Here is a 24,377-nt window from a genome sequence, read left to right on the forward strand (position 1 = left end):
AAGAAAAAAATTACAAAGCAAAATTTTTAATCAGTTTAATTTTAAAAAATAAAATTAATAAAGATAATTTTGAAAAATCTGAAAGTTTTAACCAGTTTAATATGAAAAAAAAGTAAAATTTACAAAGGTAGTTTTGAAAAAAAAAAAAAAAAAAAAACTGTGCTACCATCATTGTCCTTCTGCGGTGTCTATATTTTTGCTTGGTTTTACTCTTTCTGCAAAGCAAGGCCAGAAATAAAAACAAGCAAAAGAACCAAAAGCACGGAGTGAGTCGATCAATGCCAATGGCCGCCTCTGTTACAGAAGAAGAAACTACTCAAAATGACAACCAAAACCAAACCGTAGAAGAAGAACGAGAGAGCTTTACTTGTGCCATGCTACTCGTGAATGCCTCAGTCCTTCCCCTGGCTTTAAAAACCGTCGTCGATCTTGGTGTCCTTGGTGTCCTTGATGTTTTATCCATGGCGGACCCTGATGTTGGGCTCACTGCTGCAGAGATTGCCGAGAGGATTCCTACCCGGAATCCGGAGGCCCCTGGAATGCTGGAGCGAATCCTCAGGCTGCTGATGAACGAGGGTGTTGTTTATTGCAGTTCTGAACTTTTTTACGAGGCCCCAATGAAGTACCGCTTGGGTCGTGTGGGTAAATACTTTGTGCGTGATGAAAATGGGGTTTCTTTGGCCCCTTTGATGACCCTGGCTCACGACAAAGTCTACTTGGAAACCTGGTTTGCCTTTCGTTGTTTGTTTTATTAATCTAGTGTTTTTTAAATTTATCAAATGGGAACTTTTTTTTCTTAGTATTGAATTACAAACCTAGCGACTCCGAAAACAGCTTCAGCTAATTTAAACCGTTTGTTGTGAGCCCATGGTGTTCAAAAATGATATTAAAGCCAACTGGGAAGAACTATTTTGTTTCTGTCTTCGAATATTCTGAACTTCATGTATATGCCTTATATTCTATATTTCTGTTTTATGTGATTCTGTTTCTACTTCGCGAGGACTTATAGTAGGCACAGTGACCTTGACCCATCTAGTTTTTCCCATAACTAGAATATGCAGCTATCTCTCGGCTTACAGGTCACATCTGAAGGATGCAATTCTTGAGGGAGGAACTCCATTTAACAGGGCCCACGGGACACATTTGTTTGAGTACTCTGCTAGAGATGCCAGGTTTAGTCAAGTTTACAACACAGCAATGTTCAACCACACCACTCTAGTCTTTAAGAAGATACTGGAGTCCTACAGTGGTTTTGAGAACCTCAAGCAGGTGGTTGATGTTGGTGGTGGAATCGGAGTAGCCCTTAGCTTGATCACTTTCAAATACCCTTTTATCAATGCTATTAACTTTGACTTACCTCATGTTATCCAGCACGCCCCTCCATTTCCTGGTATGATATCTCTTCCCATACAAACCTTTCTTTTTCCTTGTGATATTGCAAATTTATCGTCTCCTTTATTCGGGCATACATATGTAAGGAGATGAATTATTTTACGGGGATATAAAACTCATATGATTAATGATTGGCCCAAGGTGCCCTGCATACCATGGTTTATACAAAAGCATGTTGTCATAACATAATTGAGCTGTTAGTCTCATCTCTATTCTTGTTGTTTAATCCTTATGTCTAAGTTTGCCAAATAACTATATCACTATCAGTCATTTGTGATAGAAATTGATGATATATTGGTTCGAAATACTCTGCACCCATTGTCTTTATTTAAGTTGTTTAAGTTGAGGTTTTGTGATTCGTGATCCTTTAAAATGTAATGCACTATTGCATGCCAAGAAGCTAGTGCTATTTATCCATTCAATGCCTTTATCCGCAGCTGAATCAATTCTACTGAGTTAGAATTGTTATTAGCTATGACAGACAATAGAGGTCCCATCAACTCAACTCATATACTATCTATAAATTCTTGATCTGAAATTGAATAGAAGGAACCAAGGTGGCCCTATCGTGAAATGTTAACAAAGTAGCAACTGAAAGAGAACATCTATGGTGCAGGTGTAAAGCATGTGGAGGGAGATATGTTCAAAAGTGTTCCAAAGGAAGATGCTATTATACTGAAGGTGAGTTAAAATTTTGCTGACTGTTTTCCCTAATTGACAAGGCCCCGTTCAATCAAGGTAGTTATGTTTTACTGCAGCCTAGCAAAATACTAGAAACACTGATATATGTCATGGATAATGACTATTCTTCTTAACTTTCCATTCAACTGAGGTTGCTCTGTTATTATTATCAGTAATAAGCGATACATAATCATTATGTTTCCGACTATATTGTTTTTTAAGTTGTCATCTTGATACATGCTCTCTGGTTTGGATTGTTCTCAATCGATAATGCTTTTGATGAAATCTAAGGAGATTATGGATATCTTGCAGTGGATACTCCGTGACTGGGATGATGAACACTGCTTGAAATTGTTAAAGAACTGCTACATGTCTGTTCCAGTTGATGGAAAGATAATCGTCGTGGAGCAAATTCTTCCAACTTTTGCAGAGATTACTGCTGTTTCCAAAGACAAATCTCAACTTGATATGGTTTCACTGACTCAAACCCCAGGAAAAAGGAACGGATGCAAGGTCACCTTTTCAATTTGGCAATCAGTGCTGGATTTAAAGGTATCAGTCATGTATCATATGTTTATCACTATTCGGTTATGGAGTTCTTGAAGTAGATGATATCCTTGCCTTTTTAGGATTGCAGCTATCCCAGTTTAAAAGTAGTAAGCTCATATGAGCCCTTGTTAGTTACTCGTCCTAGATGAGAAACGAAGTTGTTTGATGTAAGGTTTCCTAGCAGAGCTGGAAAATGGTGTTTAATAGTAGTGTCATGATAAACTGGGTGAATTTGTTTGAACATGGTACGAAAAGACTTGGTGGTGCATGGATGTTGTGAAACTACAAACTAGCATAATTGGAAGATGCTGTTTGACAGAACCGTTCTAGCTTGTTTTAATAGCATCACAGATTCCAAATGTATCTTCTCTGGTTTTCAACACACTTGACATTACTACGGGGATCTTTGATGCACTGAATTTCTAGGGTAACTAGCTTATGTCATTGCTTATCTAATTCGGGCCTCGGATTTATGAAAACCATGATTTCCTGAACTTGCTAGTCGCCAAAACATAGGTGGTGCAAGGTAATCTTCTAAATTTAGCTGCTCTAGACCTTCCATGAAGAAGGTGATTACGGGCATATATAGTTCTAAGGGCGAGGAAGCAAAATATTTAATTACATGTATCTTTAAGATAAAGGTACATTACACGGATTTACTCTGGTTAGAAACTTAGAAAAGAAAATGAAGCAAGGCAACATGTTCATGCACAATGCTGCATGGTTTTTTTTGTTTTTTTGTTTTTGTGAAAACAGAAAGTTCACCTCATTGCAGCAGTCTTTCAATTGGCTTTCTTTAGCTGCTGCCGATTACTTCCTTGTATGTGTCTTTTATTTTCGCGATCAAAGCTTCCCTGCAATTTGCCCCATGTGTATAAACATGATATTAGTGGGCCAAACATGATGCGTTTTTGCACCAATCTCTACGAGGATGTGTAGCAAGTATGTAAGTTACCTGTCAGGTTTGAAAACCAGGTTCTTGTATGCAAACCACTGCAAGGAAAAACAAGAACCGCATGATAGCTCATTAGAACCCCAAAAAAAAAAACATTCTTGTGTTGTCCGCCACACTATATAAAAAACAAGTTTTAAATTTTCACATGTGACGGAAAAAAATAAAATAAAATAAATTTCTCGATTATTAAGATAATGTGTTGAAATTCCAACAAGCTCCTCTATATCGTACAGTATTTCACCGGTTATGACTAGTGCGAGTCAGATATTTTTATGTATTTTTATAGTTTAAAAAATTTAAGATTAAATAAAAAATTTATGCATATATATAATTAAATAAATTAAAAATTATATGTGCGAATAAATAAATAAAAAGTTATTAATAATACATAAAAATAAAACTTAAAAATCAAGATATAAGTATAGATCAAGATATTTAATCTTAAAAAACAAGATATTTACTCGGTTGTATTTAATATATTTATTTATTAAAATAATTTTTTTATTCAAGCAAACGATGATATAAATAAAAACAAATTAAATTAATCAAATAAAATAAAAGAAAAAATAACATCATGCAAGGCTGTACATATTAGAAATATTATCTGAAAATATTTTTTTATTTTCAAAAATAAAGTTCATCCATATAAAAGATTAAAAAAATATACAAAATCAGCAAAGCTCTTCAAATTTAAATGCATAACTAAAAAAATAATTTTCATTTAAAAAATACTCTCCAAACAAAATGAAATAAAGGAAAGGTACTAATTTAAACATAAATTTAAAAAATAGAACTGATGACATATCATCTGATTTTCCGACATTTCTGTCATTAAATATTCTTATTAGACCCTTGATAATTCGTATCCTTAATTAGAATACATCAATTTTAAACATTAATAAAAAAAAAACTAAAAATACGCACAAACAATAATCCTCTCATTGGATTCCATGTTAAAATAATGGAAGATATAATTTATGTGATTTTTAAAGTTTAAGGACCAAAGCGTATCTTTTACAAAACTTATAATACATCACCCAAGTTTAGCATTTTCTTCATTCTAGTCTTTTTTTTCAATCTTATATTTTCATAAAAAATCAAAATTAATTAGTTTTTAATTAAAATTAAACCACCGGAAAAAATTTGAGGATAAAATTAAAAAAAAAATTTCATAGCATATGTACAATACTGTGTAAAAGGATGAATAATAGATCCTTGCACAGTAAAAAAAAACACGAGCATTGTAGAGTTTTACTTTAATAATCCGATGTTGATGATACCAAAGCATTCAGATTTAACAAGGAAACTAAAATCTACTGAATATATTTGATGTTTTTATATAAAACAAAACAGCAATATTGAGTGAATAGTACTTACTCCACTGTACCCAATTCCAACAAGCTCAAGAACCCCAGGAATCAAAGGAAGCCTGTCGATTGCCTGGCACAGAAACACTTCTATCTCTTAAATTTTATTTAACAGGAGTAAAATTAGTGCCAAAGACAAGAGGACTAAAAGAAATAACATTAAAAGATAAAAAATAAAAGAGGTCCACTTAGAGAAGCAGCTCACCGAGATCAACCCAGTCGAACCCCAGAGGGCAACTCCACCAGCTACCACAAGTGAACTCACTGCATACTTGTCTTCAACTTTATCCCACTGTCCACCAATAACAAATTCATTAAGAATTCCCACCAATCCCATTAAAGCACATTTCATCAAAGGAAGAATTCTTACAGCCTCTTGAACTGTCTTGAAAATCTCTGGAAGCTCAGTTGAAGCAACTTCTGCTGGAGCCTCTCCTGTGGCCATAGTCATAACATTGCGAGCCATCTTTCGACCTGAGATTAAAAACAAGAATCACTGTGAATAAAATAGCACACTTGTATGTCTGGTATGTAATACTATGTGTCTACATGTATATATGTGTATATGTCATTTGAGACTCACAGTAAGCAGTGGCTTTCCAGGGGCGGTTTTGGGGCTGGACAGGAGGAGGGGGGAGTGTAGGGAGGCTCACACACTGTGGTGATGCAGCTGCTGATTGGCGAGAAGCTTTGGCATCAATGAGGCTTGATGATGAGGAGATTGATAGGGGTGTGGAGGAAGTTGAAGCCATGACTGCAGTAGCGAATCCCTTGAGGTCCCTGTACTGTTTGTCCCGCGAGAATTCTACCAGGGAGAGCAAACGCGGAAATGGTTCCAATATGGTCAAGTTAATTTATTTGTTAATTTTTATTTATTTATTTATTTTGTGGGTTTAGTTGATGTGTTAGATAATTTTCTTGATTGAAATGTGGAGATGGATCTTCTTCCAAGTTTGAAGCTAGAGCACCACACATTCTTTTCATCTAGATAGGATGCTGACATGGCTGTTTGGATAGCCAGTCTATGGTGTTTGATTGGATTTCTTCCTCCAGGTTGGAGCCCTGCTGTGCTTACAACTTTATTCTGTTATCTTCTCTTCTTCTTTTTCCTTCCCATAAATAGGGCCAAAAATATCTATGTCTACTTTAATATCTATGCCTAATTTATAAGGGTGGTGGAGAGTTTTGTAAGGTAGTTTTTCAAATAGTTTTTATTTGAGAATATATTAAAAAAAAAATTAAATTTTTTTTTGATAAATTGAAAAACATCCAAAAAAAATTTTACAAACAAAAAATATTTATTTTTTTATAAAAATATTTTTGAAATGAAAAAATAGACGAATTCTAAATTTTGAAGTAAAGTGGGGACACATGCATAGGTAGAAAAAATTGTAATCAATTTTTTAAAAATTATTTTTTTATATTTTTAAATCGTTTTAATATGTTGATATTAAAAATAATTTTAAAAAATAAAAAAATATTATTTAATATATTTTCCAATAAAAAAACATTTTAAAAATAATAACCATACTCACAATCACCCCCTAACTTTTCACCCAAAAATTACTTGTCAGATAACCCATTATTGCCATTTTCTATAATATATAAGTGATAGTGGAGCATGCAATTCTCCATCCATAACGTTAGTAAATGCATGATGATTGCCGTTCATTATTATATAATAATCAAGTAAACTAAAATCATTGTATTTGTAACCTGTTTTCTTTAAAATTTCATTATTTTGGGATAAAGAAATAATTTTTTTTAAAAAAAAATATAGCAGTTCATGTTTACTATTCATCCATTTACTTAAGGAGTTTTTTCTTCATTTTAATCCCTCAAGTTTTTCAAATTATCTGCTTCGATCATTATGTTTATTTTTTTTTTTTGTATCTCGATACTTAAAAGTTATATTGTTATAGTTTTACCCGAGATATCTTTCGATGTGGATGCTCTCATAAATGTGTTTTAATATGGATTATTCTTAAATTAGATTAAATATCATTATTATGAAATAGAATTATAGGCTATAGTTAAAAAAAAATCATCATTAACAAAAAAAAAAAACATAGAGAACTGTTTTTTCATTTGCATTATTTAAAAGAGGCGTCGTACTACACTTTGATCTTTGAAGTTTTAAATATTTTTATTTTAGACATAAAACTTTATTTTTTTTATATTTATTCTTTAGTAATTAAGAGAGATGAGAAATTGTCAGTGCGCCTAAGTTTGGTTTTTAAAGGCCAAGTATGTGGGCCTAGCATTGCAAGTGCAGGTGTGCTTGGGCATCATCCACTTGGCCCTTCATCTTTTTCTTCTTTTTTTTTAATCATTTTTTATACCTTAAAATAATTTTTTAAAAAATAAGTACAATAATATTTAAAAAAATCATAAATTTATGCTATTATTTTTAATATTTGAGGTTTCTATGTTAATATTAGAAATTATTGTATATGGGCGAATCTGCAATTTTTATAAATGAATAATGGAAATGGGTTTTTCTAGCTCAAGAAATACAATTATTTTTCCTTGATTTAAATTATTAAAATTCTTATAAATATTTATTTTAAGTACCTTGAGTTTTGTTAGAAAAAAACCATGTTGTTGATAAAAAAGATATATTATGTCAAAACAAAAAAGAAATACATAAATAAGGAAAGGATCTTCTTGACAAATAAAATATATGTTTTCCTTTAGAATTTGAATTATTGGAATTTCTTTGAAGATTTAATTTAACTAAATAAATAAAATTAGTTTTTAAAAACAGTCTCATGGCATCGCTATGTATTATTACCTAGTGCATAACCGGGCTCTTTTTCTTTATGAATTTGGAGAATATCCTCGTCTGTGATATCTATAAGCTGAAAGGTCTACATGATCAAATATGTACTTAACTATAAGATAATTGTTGTTCAAATTGTTCATTTTGTATTACAAATGTAAACCATTTTATTACATTAGATTATCTTCCCAATAATAATAAAAAAATAATAATAAAAACGATTAGATATTCTAACTGCTAGCTTATTACACGTGTTTATATAGATTTGAATCATAATAATTCTTGTATGGTGAAAACCAATTAATTATAGATCAAGAAATGCAAGATCTGGGCCAGACCTGAGGAAAAAAACTGAAAAATTAATTAAATCGAGAAAATTTAAAAAATATAACTAAAAAAATCAAACCGTGAAAAAAAAACTGATTAAACCGATTAAAATTTTTAAAAAATTCGATTTTATAAGTTTGAAACCGAAAAAATCAAACCAAACCCAAACAAAAAAAACCCGGAAAAAAACCGAGTCAAACAAAAAAACAAAGCCAAAATAAAAAAATTAAGTCACACCAGTTTGAACTAATTTTTTTCATAAAAAATAAATTAAAATTGATTGATTTGAACTGATTCTGGTTCATTTTTTTAAGTTAATTTAATTATTTTTTTAATAAAAACCAAATTAAATAAAAAAATCATCCCTGATATTAGCCGACAATCCGTACCTTTTTGTTGGCCAAAACATTTTTAATTTCTGGTGGGAAAAAAAAATACACAGGTGTCATCATTTACTCCCTCTAGGGTGCCTTTTGCAGAGAGAGGCTTGATCTGGCCTCTTTGAGCCTGAATCCATTGATGACTCATCTCGACACCTGTCCCCCTTTGTTTTTCCAGCTTGCAACCACACTATCAAATAATTAAATATTCATTGTTTAATTATCAGTTATGAATTGTTTTTTTATAATAATGGTTATGTAATTGGCGCTATGTTGTGTTTCTAACACAAGAAAAAAGCATCGGGCCTTGTATGTGCATTCTTAGATATCACTGTATTTGGGCCAATGCTATGCTGTGGTTCTGTATTTTTCTCAAAGAAAAAGACGCATGTTTTAAATAAATAAAAAATAAAACAAATGAGTAGAATTATATACTTCACCATGAATAATAGATTGTTTTTATTTTAATTAGATGACAGAATGGAATTGACAATAATAATAAACAATTAATTTTTTAAAAAATAGATCACACTAACTTAAAAAAAATACTTTAAAAATTAGGTTATAACACAAAAACAAACACCCTCCAAGTAATTTTACTACTACAGTTTTTACCATGGACTGCATTACTTATAAGAACATTTTTTTTTTATTTTGGTTATTCAACTTTATTTCTTTGCAGTCTCACCTTTTTAAGTTATATTAGCATAATTTTATGTCAAATTTTTTTCTTTGCAATGTACGGAATGCCAAAGAATATTTTGACATTAAATTAAAGATTATATTTATAAAATAAAATCTTAGTTTGTAGTTAAAAATGAAAAAAAAAAAAAACATACCTCAAGTCGCCAAGTCTTTCCCAGCATTATGGTTCTTGAGGTTCACCAAGTCGCCACTACCACCATCCACGAGTCTCCTCTTGGAGGGAAAAAAAAAAAAACTGGTGGTCGTTATAGGTATTTTCCTATCAACTTTATCATATAAAGATTTTAATCATGACTTGAACAAATTATGCTATCGCATCAGTACTTTCTTATATATATATATATATATATATATATATAATTTCTTAAGATTTGAATCCTGCATAAATATGGAAAATTATCCACTTACAAATCCATCTAGTTTTACTCTTAAAAAACTCTCTATTGTCTATTCAATCCCCCCTCAATAGGCGACAACTTTTCATTTTTCGAGGGGGGAAAACACCGGTGCTGACCAAGCTCGCAATGAGATTTTAATAAATAAATAAAAATACAAACAACGGTAAAAAGATAAAATCCAATAGCCAGGCAAAAGAAAAGAGTATGGTATTGAAGGACATGGGACATCATTTCAAGTTGAATTCTAACTGAAAAGGAAGATGGCTGGTCATAGGAGAAAGGTCTTTGTTCACGGTTGCTTGGTTTTGTACTTGTTACTTTCATAGTCTTGAAAATTCATATTAATAAAAAAAATTATGAACTGTTAAAGACGACCCATCCAAGTGTTCAATTACAACGACAAGAGATTTTATAAAGTTGTTTTTGAATGAGACTTACTAGCCTGTTCCACACATGCAATCTATTTAAATTAATATAAAATCATTTTTAAAAACTATTAACAATGAGTAAAGCTAAATCTTGGTTGACTGATCTTTTCGTGACGTGTTTAGTAGGATTTTGTTGTGTTTGTTTTTTAAAAACTTGTTTCTGAAAAAAAAATTTAATTTTTTTTTTGTGTTTATTTATTATTAGAAAAATTAATTAACGAAAAATATTTTCTGGTCAACGAAAAACACTTTCTAGAAAAAAATAAATTGGTTTAGTTTCTAGGAAAATATTTTTTTTTTATTTTGGACGGAAAATACTTTCCAGAAATTGTGAAAAAATTAGAAATGTCATATTATTTGCTGATTATATCAAATTTGGTCCTCAAACTTTTGATTGTTATATATATATATATATATATATATATATGAATATTTGTTTTTCAATTTCATTCCTTAGAATTTAATTTTTATATTAATTTCGGTCCTTATCTGTATACTTGTTATTTGTTTTTTTCTTATAATTTTTTAATTAAAATTTTTTATATATCAAATTTGGTTCTTATTCTTTTGATTGTTATTTATTTTATTTGAAATAATTTATGAAATGTTAATTATTATTATTTTAATTTATTCATCATTCAATTTTTTTATTTTTTAGATTTGATCTTTTTTAATTTGATTATTATTTATTTTATTAAAGATAATTTATGAAATTATATTTTTTTCAATTTCATTCCCATTCAACCTTTTAATTTGTAAAATTTGTTTATCATTATTTTAATAAACTTAAAAAAATAAAATATTAATAAGTTATTTTCCAGCTCATTTTTCATGATATAATCGGAAAATATTTTTTAATTTATTTTTTATTACATTATCAAACATAAATAACTTACTTTTTTAAAATTCATTTTCTAAAAAAAATATATTTTCTAGCAGATAAACAAGACTGAAATAAAATTGAAAATTCACGGTATACTAGTTTTTTCCTTTTGAAGACATCTCTCAAGGTTATCGTTCAGTTTTAAGAGCCACGAAAAGCTAAACTTCATCTGCCATGACTTATCCCTAAATTCTAAATTGAAAGATTACTTAAATAAAACAATCTCAGAAAAAACTTACCTCTCTATAGATTTTAAACTTTTATTAACTGGCCAAGTATAGATTTTTAGATAATTAAACCCACAAATAATTATCTAAAAAAAATTGGTTCCTCACAAACCCATTATTAACTACCTCTAAAAAAAGTTCATATATTTCGTTTCCCTCGAACCCAAAAACAGTTTGGGGAAATAATTTTTTAAACCCATGAATAATTACTCTCGACAATTTTTGTTTCCCCAAAACCAAAAATAGATTTGAAGAAACGATTTTTTTTTAGAGTTTGAAGAAAAACAATATTTTCTTTTATTTATTTTTCAAGAGATAGCGGATATTAATATAATAGTTATATGCTACATATTTAGGAATTGTAATTGAGTATATACTTATTTGTAGTTTTCAACAAACCTCTGTTAATCTTTATTAATATCCACGTTTCACGAATCTCACCATCTATTTTTACCCATTCAGAACGCGAATTAACTTGCGTTTTGTAGTTAATAAATCCCTTCCAGTACTGTTTATGGGTCTTAGAGTATCTCCAATGCAAAAAGCTATTTTGAAAAGCTAAATTGATAAAATAGCATTTTGAATAGTGTAAATATAGCTTTTTTTACTATATCTATTCCAATGAAAAAAAGCCATTTGAAGAGTCATTTATATTAGAGTAAAAGAAACAAGTATCTTATTATTTCTTAATAAATTTGATGTTATTTTTTTTCCACATGGCTACATTTAATTGGTTTATTTTTTTAGTGGCCCTACTTTGTTGGTTTTGGCTCTTTGAAGAGATATGTAGGAATAGTTTTTGTGGAAGAGAAAAACCATTTTAGCATTTTATTTAGCTCTCCCCTTGAAGTGTGCAAAACAAGCAAAAAAAAAGCTAAAATATTAGTTTTTAATTTTTGACTATCCATTTAGCTTTAGCTTCTCCTGGAGATGCTCTTATAGTTGTATTATTTCGTAACTCTGGAGGTAACCATTATAATGGTTGACTGATTGCAGTGCAAAAGCAACTTTCTAAATTGGTCTTTTGAGGTAACCATTATTATTATTATTTAAATGGGAAAGCCGTAGCTTAGGACTATCACACGCCGAAAGCTAACATAAACCAAAAGCCTTTCCAAGATTTTATATATATACAGTGTTTGCAGATGTGTTTGAGGTTATTTTTTAAAATATTTTTTTGTTTATAAATATATTAAAATAATATATTTTTTATTATTTAAAATTAATTTTTGATATAAGTATATAAAAATTATCTTTTTTTTTTTTAATAAAAAGCACCGCAACCAGTGCGAAAGCATGCACCAGCATCAACAAAAAGGGCGACAGACGTGCCACACGCGCGCTAGGCATGGTGAAAGCGTGGTTGACCATACAAACACCAAAAATCAAACCTTTTGACGCTTTGACATTTTTTAATTGACTTGGATTTTAGAGAAAAGGAAAGAATCCAAGAGAAGACTGCCTGCGCTTGGAGTAACCAACCAAAAAACAGAAAATCATGCACTTCAGCTGCAGGTGATGATATATATGATTTCTTTTTGAGTCGTTGGTCAAAATAATCAGAAAAATGATTTTAATTCTCCGCACGGTGGATAAAAGGGGCTCAAGGGAGAGAGTGTGATGTATATTATTTTTTATTTTAAAATAATATTTTTAAAAAATTAAATTTTAAAACCATTATATTAAAATGATCTAAAAATATAATTAAAAGCTATTTTTTCCCTCTAAAAACATGATTAAATTACTGCGAAATAGAGCCCAAGAAGAGTACTTTCAAGAATCAATTTGGGTTAAAATACCTTTCTTTTATATATATATATATATATTTTTTTGATTATCGTGGGTGTCCGAGCCAGCTTGCGCGCACCTCGACTAATCTCACGGGCCTTGAAGTTAACGACCATGTAAGCCTCCAGTGGCCATCATATGAGCAGCCATAGGGTTTGAACCTGAGACCTAAGAGGGAGCAAACCCCTTAGTCCCAAGCTCTTACCACTACGCCACCACCTAGATGGTTCCTTTTTTTATATATATTTGTTATTACATGGAGGAGTATTTTGGGAATTTAGCATAATTTTTTTTAAAAAATAAATTCTAGTGAAGTAGCAGGTATGAAAAATTATTTAGGAATTTAACATATTTAATTGAATTGCAGATAATACATGTGACATGAAAGTTGCAAATATAATTTATAACTCAATAATTATATTTTTTATTTGTAACTTAAGAATTATACATGTCAAATAGACACTCAAGTCATAGATATTATATTGACCCATCTTGAGATAATTTCTTTTACCATTAATATTCTGCCCCAAAAAGTTATAATTTACGTAATTTAAAACATAAATTTTTTAATATCGAAACCCAATTCACGCATAAAATTATTGATTTACAAGAAACAAAATTAAATCCAGGATTAACAAAATTACATGGAGTCTATACAGGGGGGGCCTCACTATGTTAGCTAGGATAGGGGATGGTCTAGCTAAGATGGGGAATCTCTGGTGATGTACTAGAGAATCACCAGAAAAATAATAGACGTCAGCCTTTACAAGGTTACCCATGTTCATACTCAACCGAGAAAGAAGACTATTTGTTTGGGTAATAATTAGGATGAGCTGTGTAGTTTAACATTTGGAAATGGTGCTAATAGAGAGGCCAAAATACACTAGGCAGATGGGAGACAGGTTGTCTTTGGAATTTGTAGTGTAAGAGGCAGGTATTGGTAGCAATAAGATGCACTTTTGTACAATTTGTACGTGAATTTCCATCCATTTCTTTGGAATTTGAAGATTGATTTGAAGGGTTAGTTTTCTTGCTTTTTTCTTGTTCCTTTCCTATGTTGAATGGATTATTAACCTACACCCATGATGCCATACCCCATAATTAGCAAGGAAAGGAACAAAACACCCATGATGCCATACCCCATAATTTGCATGTCAAATCAAATCTTTATTAATGAAAAACATAAATAAAAAATTAATAAACACGCACACGGAAAAAATAATTCCACAATAACATTTCAGCAATTGTTGTTTCTACAATTGAATAGCTTTTTAGCTAAAAGAAGCACATCTATGATAAATCAACCCAATTTATATTCATATTAAATTATATTAATTAATAAAAGATAAAAATATTAATTTAAATCATGTTCGAATGGTCAAATAATGTTCACAATAAATCTGGGTCACCATTGATTCTTTATTGATTAAAGTGATTATACTTAGATTAATGATGCAAAATTTTTAGGACATAATTACATTATTTTCACTAGTACATAAGGTATTCATACTAGCAAATGGAAGAGGAACATAAATCGAATATTGCATGCATCAGCCACAAGAAACACAAGACATTATTACCAAGTTACTAGGCATAGGAAAGTCGGGGAAGATGCTGTGGAAGAAAACAGAAGAAAAAACAATGGAAAAAGCTGATTTTCAAGGAAAGAATATGACTTGTAATGACTCCCTTTCTTTTTGTTTATTTATTTTATTTTTGTCCTTTCCCCTTGAATTTTTCGTCATTGTTGTTTTCAAACCTGACGGCGATATCTTTGGTAATCTACCATTTTGAGACTTTCAACTTCTCTCACAGCAACCAGAAACCTTTTCAATAATATATGCTAATGTACTCGAAGAAGCAACAATAAGATAATGATAATATGGAAATTCGAGATTAATATGATATAATGCCAATGATAACATGAAAACGAGATTAATTTTTGAATATGCTGGCTCGGCTTTCCAAATAAAACAGTCTCCTATTCCAATATCTGAGACCAATGTTCCTTTTGGATCCATTGTTATCAAGGTGGAAGTTGCCCAAGGTTAGTGACTGGCTTAACTTTAATAAAATATAAATCGGGATGAGCAATATACCATTTGATAATCATGTCTAGTAATCCATCATTAAAAAAGCTCAACCATGCATATGGCCTCTACAATCTAAGAACTACTGAGATAACCTTCAGCTGTTTCAAAAATGAGCGAGGATTTGGAAAAATACTTTATATAAACATTAATATCATGAATAAAAAATGTATTTAGGTAGTCGGGCTTGTGATAACATATGATTCTGAACAATCAAGTGTAATTCTGTTATAATTGGATGAGTATTTGTCTCGGATAGATTACATGGATAGCTTAACAAATATATTTTTGGATTAATGTGACATGTCTAGGCACAAGAGGAGGTTTAGTCACATTAAATTAGAATAATAGCTAAAAAGAATCTTAATTTTTAATCTAATTGTTGAATCGTGCTTCAATTTTTATAGGAATTTCTAGAGATCATTTTCCTAAAAGTATTTACTCAAACCGTTGAATCTTTAGATATCAAAAATCTTGCTCTGAGATCCTGATTTTGACAATTTTATTATTTTTCTTATTAATTTTAGATTTCATGTTTTATTTCAAATTATGTGATTGTTTCCTTGTCATTTTAAAGTTTTTGTTTTACTAGTTGAGATATGAATTTTCATCTATTTAAGACTTTGTAAATCTTATAAGAAGATAAATGTTATTATTATTTTTTTAAAGAAAATAAACCTGTAAATTTAGGATTTATATTTACAAGTTTTTTTGTATTATTTATTTATTGTTGTTTTTAGCTTCCACTGCATCAAAAACACACTTAGTGTAGTTATGCAATTTTGATGACTATTATGTATTGACACATCCATGTAGATTTTGTATGAACCTAATTCGGTTTGTGTAATTATACACACAAATTCAGCATTAAACAGTCCAATCAGATACAATTATTCAAAATATTTTTTTCCTTTATCTTATTAAACCACTTCAAGTAAAGTGGTAACAAACGGTAATATTATGGATATTATAAGCTGGTAAAATGCAGTGGTTTTCCTTCTTTTTTTAAGAACAAAAAAGTTCGTTAAAATATATGATTCGAGACTGAGACTGACCTTGGAGAAAGAGGACGGGAAAAAAAAAGGGGCAAAAAAGCTGTTAAAAGAAGAGACTCGAAAGACCAAACTGACTAGGACTGGGCTGGAAAATGGAGATATGTCTCTGACCAGACGTCGGGGATGCTTTCGGACATGGGGATATGTGCTATTATAGCTGCTGTACAGTGTGCATCTCTCTATCTGACCCCTATGACAATGTGCAGAAACTTGGAACATGGGGTTTCTCCTTTCCTCACACTTTGACTTTACCCCTTTTCCATCCTTCAAAACTCTTTGCCCTTTGCGATCAATCCTTCAACCACGTCACTAATATCTGCTTCGCTGTATAGACTCCACTGTCGTAAAATGGTGTGGTTCAAGTATGAAGTTTACTAATTACAAATTTTTTTTCTAATTTATTTGAAGACGAATGAATCCACGAGGTTAAGCTTAAGCTAATAGGAATAAGATAACCTCTCGCGTAGCTGCCGTTACTATTAAAAAAAAAAGAAGGTAAGAGAGGTCCATGTTTCATCTAAACAAAATACTGTTGGTATGGTCTGCCCTTTATGTTACAATGGAATATGGATGAATCTTATTTTGGCAAGCCTGGTTTTGTTGGTATAGGTGGGGTTCTACGTTATCATAAAGTAATGGTGCTGGGACTTTTCACTATCCCTGCAGGGATCAAAAACCTATTAGTTATGGTTAAAGCTCTAGAATTATCCCTTTCCAGAGAAGGATCTGTCTGAAGTGAAAATTATTGTAGAATCTGACTCTTCTAATGTGATTAACCGGATGCATAAACCATCTATTAGGCCATGGGCAACTCTTCATCCTAGTTAATTACTCATTTTTCTTCTTACAATATGGGTTTTGTGTCTTTATCTCACATCTTGCATGAAGCTAATCGCAATATATGGTCATGCCAAACAAGGTGTCTCTATAAATTATGATTACATGGGTTTTGTGTCTTTATCTCATATCTCTGGCGGATTCTTATATATCTTAATGATGCAGTTGGTGTTGATATCCCTGAAAGTGTTTTACAGTGGCTGGATCTAGGGGTTATGCTTTCTCTGTATAGCTTGGGTTGTTCTTGGTTGGTCTGCTAGTTATTTTACTCCATGAAACCCTGCCAGTATGGATCCCAGTCTTTCTCTTTATTGTCTTGATTTATGCCACCGATGCTGTTATTGTTAGTTGCTCAGAAGTACTGCTTGAGTTTTGTTCAGAATATGGTTGCGTGGAGCTCAGCTGCATCCTTTGTTGTTTGTTTTGCTCTGTGGTTCCCTGGTCTTGATGTTATCTTTTATTTGACAATTCTTCAAAACCCGGGTTTATGCAAATTTGTCTTCTTCTTCGCTTGTCTGTTGGCGCTTTATTGTTATTTAATTTTTTGTTTATAAGAAAAAGCTATGAAAACGCCTTCAAATCTCAACTCAGAAATTCATGAAGCAAAGACACATCATGTTCTAACTCCTTTCTTGCAACATCAATTTTAGAGTGTACTGGGTTGATCGATTCACGTGTTTTCATTGCAAATACTGTGTTAACCTTCAGGTCCCAACATTTTTCTTGCCGTTCCAAGTTTCATTTCCAAATATGGAATAAAAGGCTAGCTATATAAACGGGAATCAATGTTTAAATTTAGTCAATATAATCTGTTAACCTTCAGGTCCCAACTTTATTGTTCCAATTTTTTTTGTTTTTTTTGGCTCTTAAGCAATATTCCAGATCATGAATTTGAGAATCAATGTTTAAATTTGGTCAATATAATCTGTATATCATGTTAATGCAATTTTCCAACATAGAACTATAGGTTATTAGCGAGTTAAACTTGAATATCCACGAATTAAAATCCAATATGGACACAAAACCTAAAGCCAGCCAAGCCGAAAAGGAGAGGACGAAAAGGAGCAGGTGCATAGGATGTTGTATAATGATGAAACATCTAAGTCCATGCATACGGACATCCCAAAGTCAATATGAAAAGAGAAACATCATTTGCAATTGTCATAATGAGAGAGATATTAGATTATTATTATTATTATTATTATTCTATGGTATTTGCCCCAACTCCCAGCTTGGACCACCGACTGTACCCTGCAACCAAGCAGGTTTTTTTTTTTTTTTTTTTTTAACTCAATCCCCACACCAAGAATAAAAATAAAAATAAAATAAAAAAGAACCCAAACCCCAATCTCCAAAAACACACCCGTATTTTAAAGTCTCAGTCCAATTTGGCATTTCGTTTCGTTTTCTTTTTTAATGACTTGATTTTCTAGTATAAAAAATAAAAAAGATTAAAAATATTATTAAGATTTATTTTCAATCAAAAAAATGTTTTTTAAAAGCACCGTCATACTCAGTAAGGCTAATAAATAAGCAACGCAATCTCTTTTAGCAAGTTAAGCAGTAAGCAAAGCATCATCTGCCCCTGTGCACTGCTAGCAACCCTCTCACTAAAAAGTAAGAGCTCAGAATGGAGACAATGGTGTTGCCCTTCTGCATAGTCTGCTCCTCGTCTACCATCCCCATAAAGCCAAAATTACATTTTCTTGTTTTCCATAGAAAGGGCAGAGTACAGTAATATTAGTAATCCTATAAATTCAGCTGTAAATTTGATGGCTCCCTTGCCTAGCAGAACTCCTAAGTCCTATCATATATAGACCCATCAGCTAACCGTTGATACTGCTGAATATTTGATGAGCTGCTGCTGCTACCTCATCCGTTGATCCCAGCTTACAGTTATCCTCTAACTGTCACGACAGCACCACAATAAAACCCATAAAAATAAAGAGCTGGCATGATAATGGTGTTTTGGTCTTTTGGATTCGGGCAAGAACCTAGCTTAGCTGGCTAGTCAGAATAGTTGACCAAAACAAAGAAACAATGAAAATAGCTTAGGGAACACGAGGAGTGGTACCTTAAGATTGAAAGAGTAAAGAACTGTTGCTTGAGAAGAAGTGATATTAAGGTGCAAAACCGTAAGCCCAAGGTCCTCCAATGCAACAATAGCTCTCAACAATTGCCCAGGAATTCTTTGACACTTTATCTTCAAATTTACATGGTTTTGTACTGCAGCCACCTCTATCTCTGTTGCCTCCGATTTCTTCTTCACTGTTCTTTCCTCTTCACAAGTGCCTCCCTCCTCCAACAGAAGGTCACATTGTGGCTGCGAAGTAGAGTACTGGTTGGGAGAAATGCCCGCGGTGGAGGCTGTTTCTATTTCTCTAATTTTTTTTTGTGCCTCAAGAGATTGAACAAGCTGCTCTAGTTCCTTCACAAAGTCTATTGCACCTCCTATGATCGATGCTTGATCACCCTTTTTTATCCAACAAAAAAAAAATACAAGAAAGAAAGACACGAAGTTTTAGCCCACAATATATAAAACTGAGTTCTCGAGGAAAATAGTGGAAAAAGAAATAATTAAGGGGTTTTGAATTCGAAAGTCTAAAATTGAATTCTTGAAAGAAATAGAAGAAAATAACGCAGCTGAGAATTTAGATAGTAATTATATGACTACCTTTTGAATATAAGATGGTGTCATGAGAGAGCGGAGAGAGTTAAGATGGTCGTTCATTAGGCGACGGCGGTTGCGTTCAACAGCAATGTGGTTCATGCGTTGGCTCTCTACTTCTTCTTTGTTCTTGGTTGCCCTTGTACGTTTTCTCTTTCTTCTTTCTCTTGTGATTATTAATGTAGAGGATTCGGAGAAATGGGTTGTCATATTAGGCACGGTTTGGGGTTGAGCCCTCCATGGAATTGAAGAGTCTGAATTGGGTTCTGCGGGCTCATCAGGACTTTCACCTTCGAGGCAGGAATTTGAATGTGGGTTGGGGTGCTCTTTGGTTTCAGATTTGACTGGCGAGTGTAAATCAACTATGTCATGGGTGACACAACTTTCAAGCTCTAGTGGTTGAACTTGGGTATCTGTTTCAGGCATGTAAAAAGTGTTCATATTCCATGGTTTTTGGAGGTGTTGGAGTTTTAGTAGTGTCTGAAAGCTGGGTTCTTCGTAGGGAAAAAATGGCGGGGTTTCTACTGTTTGAAGCATTTGAAGAAAAGGCATTTTGTCTTCAAAACTTGGACTTGAAATGTGTGGTTCTTCTTCTCCAAATCTTAAGCTTTCTGTGTTGATAAATACTTGGTCTAAGCACCCCAAATCCAAGCTATGCTCCTCTAAGAACTGCAAAAGGAAAACTAAGACTCATTAAAAAAGAATCTTAAACAAAAGAAAGGTAACGAGGGAGGTTCTTGGTTGGGGTTTTACACCTAACCTTCTGAGGAATTATAGAGAAAAATTAACTGTCATGGATTTGATAGGTGTTTCAGTTTCAATAGAGAAAGTGAAACAAAAGAAGAACGAAAATAGAATGTTAAAGTGGAAGAAACAGTACAGGAAACGTTAGCATTTCTAGAAAAATAATGCAATGCATTGAATGCAAGCCTTCGGACAAGTAAATGCAAGTCCATTTCTTTGATTCTAGTTAAGGTACTCAAGGAAAGAGAGGGAAGTACTAAAATGAATAGCAGTAACATACACAAGAGGTGATAGGTCCTTGGAGCCTCTCCATCGATGAGCAGTAGCAGCTAGTTGCAAGAGCGAGAGCGTTAAATTAATTTCTCTCTCTTTCTCACTTCCTCACCAACATTCCGTTGTGGTGCTAGCAAAACAATAGTAATAAATGTAACCCCCAAGAAGCAGAAGAGACCCCATGTACACCACCACAAAAATTAATATATTCCTTTGTGTTCTGCAGCTGGTGATCCTCTTATATAGAATAATAACATTAAATGCTTTGAAGAACTAACTCTACAGAAAGAGAGAGAGAGAGAGAGAGATAGAGAGAGAGAGAGAGTAACTAACCTAGCTAGTAGTAGTATTAGTAATTAGAAATGGAGCCCAGGAAGGATTGTTCAAGATGGGTAAAACTTAAAAATCAAACGAAGGGTTAGAGAGAGAGAGAGAGAGACCCACCCAAGTTAGCTTGAAAGATGTAAATTAGAGTAGTGAGTGAAAAGAGTTGAGAGTTGGTGAGGGTTTAGCAGGTAGATAGAGAGAAGAAGGGAATGGAGATCAGTTGTCTGGTTTGAAAGGTCCCAATGGCATTATTGGAGGTTGCAGTTTTGTCCAGCAGCGGGGACAGCCAGTTGTGGGGGCTCCCTCCCTCCCTCCCTCCCTCTCCTCTTTCATGCGATTATTTTAACACCTTTGGAAAGTCCTTCTATGGACAGTGTCACTCCGTCTGATGATGCGTCCTTAATATTAATTAACAAATTTGATATCTTCCTACACACAATTTTGGTATCTCTACCCCGTCAATTAATTAACAAAAACTAAAGCATAGAGGTTAAATATTGCAGCATTTTTTATGGTTTAAATTTCTAAATTGATCCTCTTTTCTTGTATGATTGGGCTATTTTATGTACAAATTAGTATTCAATTGTATGTTTTTTTCCATAAGGAAGGGCTGAAATGAAAAAAATATGATTAAAGTTAAAAAATATTAAGTAAAATAGGTGGCGGTTTTAAATTTTGTGTTAAAAATTTATTTTACCCCTTATTTTTTTTAGCTATTAGGTAACTAGTTTTTTTAATTTTCAAAAATTTAATTTTAATATCAAAGTTTATTTTCCTTATTTTCTAGTTTTTTTTTAAGAAAAGAAAAGGAAAATTGTTAGATTCTAGTATAGGAAAAGAAAAATGTTGTTGACGACGATGCTAACCATCAAAATGATCAATTCTGGTGTTAATAGATTGCATTTAATAAGAGAAGTTTCATTTAAGTGTTTTTTCCTTCTCTTTTTCTAGAAAAGTAGATTTGACCACGAGAATGACTTTGGGTTCGAGTTGATTTTATTTTTCCGATATGTTTTTTGACCTTTAGGGGCTATAAATGAGTTTATCAACGTACTTAAGGTTTTTTTTAGGTGTTTTGAAGGTTTAAGTGCACGTGTTGGGATGAAAGGTTTGCATGCCTGGGCTATTTTCTTTAATGCCTAGGCCTACGTGGCTTTTTTTTTTGCTATTTTATATTTGATTTAAAAAATTTGATAAAATAAATTATTGAATCCAATTGAGTTCATTAATCGAGTCGCGAGTTTAACGGTTTAATCCATGATGTCTAAATTGTTATTTGTTTTTTTTCTTTTTATTTTATGCTTTTTTTGTCCCTTAATTTTTGAAAAAAATATAATTTCACTATTAGTTATCGATATTTTTTTCTTTTTTTTATAACTCAAACCTAAAAGAATGCATTTTCAATAGTTTTTTTTTATTTAAGTTAAACTTAATTATCATGATTTTTTTTACTTTTAAAAATATGTTTAATATAAAAAAAATTATCATACGCCTTATTGTTGTGTAATTAAATGAAAAATAATCTCTTGGATTAACAATTTACTGAATTTGATGATATGCATTACTTTCTCCACGAGTTTGCTTGGTTGACTCGAGTTTATTTTGTTTTTTTAATTAATTTTTTTATGTTGGTTTTGTCCAACAACATTAAATTAATCTAAAATTGAGCTTTCTAATTTTTTTTTAAAATTATCATCACAAGTTTTACATGGTAGCCTAATTTAACCCAAATAGATCAAGTGTTTTTCTATCTCAATACCATTCAATTTATGGTTAAAATTTAATTAAATAAAAACAAGCTATCAATTCATAAATATTTTTTTGCGGTTAAATCTTTTTTATTACAACCTGCGAGACAACACGGTCAACAGGCTAATAATTTCTATTTGAGCTTCTTATAGAGACATTTTCATGACCTTGTTTTTGTGATATATGTAATCGATTCATTTGATTGTTTTTAAATGTTCAAAAACACTTAAATAAAAAAAATTAAAGTATATGAACTCAAATAAAAATATTGATGAGATAGAGGGGGTGAATTTATGATTATCTCCCCCAGCGCAAACAACACATTCTCTTCCTATCGGTTTTTTGTTTTTCATTGAAGGATAAATATATATCACTAGCAAATCCAGGAGTTGGTGATACGGTCAGTTTAAGTTTTGTTACTTTTTTTTTATAAAAAAAATTAATAGAAACTTTATTGGTATTTATGAAATTTTATTTTTTAATATATCAAGATAATAATATAAGGGTGTGTTTTTAAAAATTGTTGAGAAAAATATTTTGTTTTAATTAATATGTAAGTTGATGCAAAAATAACTTCAAAGTAAAATATTTATATATGCACAGTACTAGCATAATTTTTGCAGCTGTTCATATATATAATAAAATCCAAATGGGAGTTCAATTAATATAAAATTATTTTTAGGATCTTATCTGATAATTTAAATTATTAAACTAAGATAATTTTTTAATACCAGCTTATAATTATAACTGCTTTGTTATTATTATTTTGCGAGAATTTAGCAAGTTTCTATGTCTCTAATTTTTTAACCATTTTATGTAACATCATAAGTAAAATACAATAAAAAATAATTAACCTATGAGATAGAGAGACAGAGAGAATCTCAATTTACTAATAGCATATAGTTTATTGTTAATTAAATTTTGTTGGGAAAAAGATATCAATCTAACCGAATTCATAATTCATATGTCACAAGTTCCAAAATTTTTTCCCTCTTTCGGCAATTAAAATAGTATTAACCAATAAACAAAAATAAAATATGAAGTTGAATAAACACACAATACTTGAGATTTTTAAGTGGAAAATCTTGGTATGGGAAAAATTACAGAATCGTAGTTCACTTTAACTCTTTCACCAATTCAAATAACAAGATTACAAAGTTATATCCTCGCTTAAATAGAGAATATAAATCAATTCATCTAATTCATCATCATAAGAATGGATTATATGAATAATAACAAAGAAAAATGATTAGATCTCACCAATTATGTCTTATAGAGATACCTAAAGGTTAAAGCTTCTAAACAATCAACACCATCCAAGTTGAAGAGCTTGATGCTAGGAATAACATTTCAAAATCTTGTCTTAATCAGGTAACAAATCATTATCCGATTAAGGCACAAAGATGAAGAACACACTTTTTCTTCGTCCTCTCTCTTTCTGGACAAAAGTTCTCCCTCTTCTTTTTCACTTGTATATGTTGGCGCACAATAAAAAAAAAAAAAAATCAAAGTTGGCCTTTTATACTTAGTCACACATATGACTTAATAGGCTTTTTAAACCTTTGCCCTTTTTTTTTTCCTTAGTTTATATGGGTTCTGTTAAAAAAAGAAGGGATTAAACCTAACAATTCTTCTCTTCCCGATTCATATAGGAAGCTTCATCAAACCTGTTTGTCTTCTATATGACTTAAACTTCTCTCTCAATAAAGATTAGATCATTATATCTGACACATTGTTATTGGTTTGGATCATCTCAATAATAATATACTTTA

At 31.3% G+C, this 24,377-nt stretch overlaps 3 protein-coding genes across 4 annotated transcripts; 1 reads left to right on the plus strand and 2 right to left on the minus strand.

The window, feature by feature from the left end:
* Nucleotides 1–232: 232 nt before the first annotated feature.
* On the plus strand, nt 233–3,381 carry LOC133682854 (caffeic acid 3-O-methyltransferase-like). Its single transcript, XM_062106393.1, has 4 exons — nt 233–727; nt 1,080–1,390; nt 2,009–2,073; nt 2,386–3,381. Exons 1-4 carry the CDS (start codon nt 279–281, stop codon nt 2,674–2,676), a joined length of 1,116 nt encoding a protein of 371 aa, XP_061962377.1. The 5' UTR covers nt 233–278; the 3' UTR covers nt 2,677–3,381.
* LOC133682855 (protein CURVATURE THYLAKOID 1B, chloroplastic-like) lies at nt 3,234–5,851 on the minus strand. The gene is made up of 6 exons (XM_062106395.1): nt 5,528–5,851; nt 5,315–5,418; nt 5,150–5,236; nt 4,955–5,017; nt 3,578–3,615; nt 3,234–3,476 (listed from the first exon to the last, which is right to left on the minus strand). The coding sequence occupies exons 1-6, from the start codon at nt 5,694–5,696 to the stop codon at nt 3,419–3,421; spliced, it is 519 nt and encodes a 172-aa protein (XP_061962379.1). The 5' UTR covers nt 5,697–5,851; the 3' UTR covers nt 3,234–3,418.
* Nucleotides 5,852–18,367: 12,516 nt separating this feature from the next.
* Nucleotides 18,368–21,174, minus strand: LOC133682172 (transcription factor bHLH57-like). Of its 2 annotated transcripts, none has more exons than XM_062105447.1 (4): nt 20,537–21,174; nt 19,519–20,181; nt 18,919–19,317; nt 18,368–18,751 (listed from the first exon to the last, which is right to left on the minus strand). In XM_062105447.1, exons 1-4 carry the CDS (start codon nt 20,567–20,569, stop codon nt 18,671–18,673), a joined length of 1,176 nt encoding a protein of 391 aa, XP_061961431.1. In that variant the 5' UTR covers nt 20,570–21,174; the 3' UTR covers nt 18,368–18,670. The 2 variants fall into 2 exon arrangements, with proteins under 2 accessions (XP_061961431.1, XP_061961433.1); XM_062105449.1 differs by having other exon boundaries at nt 20,863–21,173.
* Nucleotides 21,175–24,377: the final 3,203 nt, after the last annotated feature.

This window comes from Populus nigra, chromosome 2, assembly GCF_951802175.1.
Source record: "Populus nigra chromosome 2, ddPopNigr1.1, whole genome shotgun sequence".
NCBI lineage: Eukaryota > Viridiplantae > Streptophyta > Magnoliopsida > Malpighiales > Salicaceae > Populus > Populus nigra.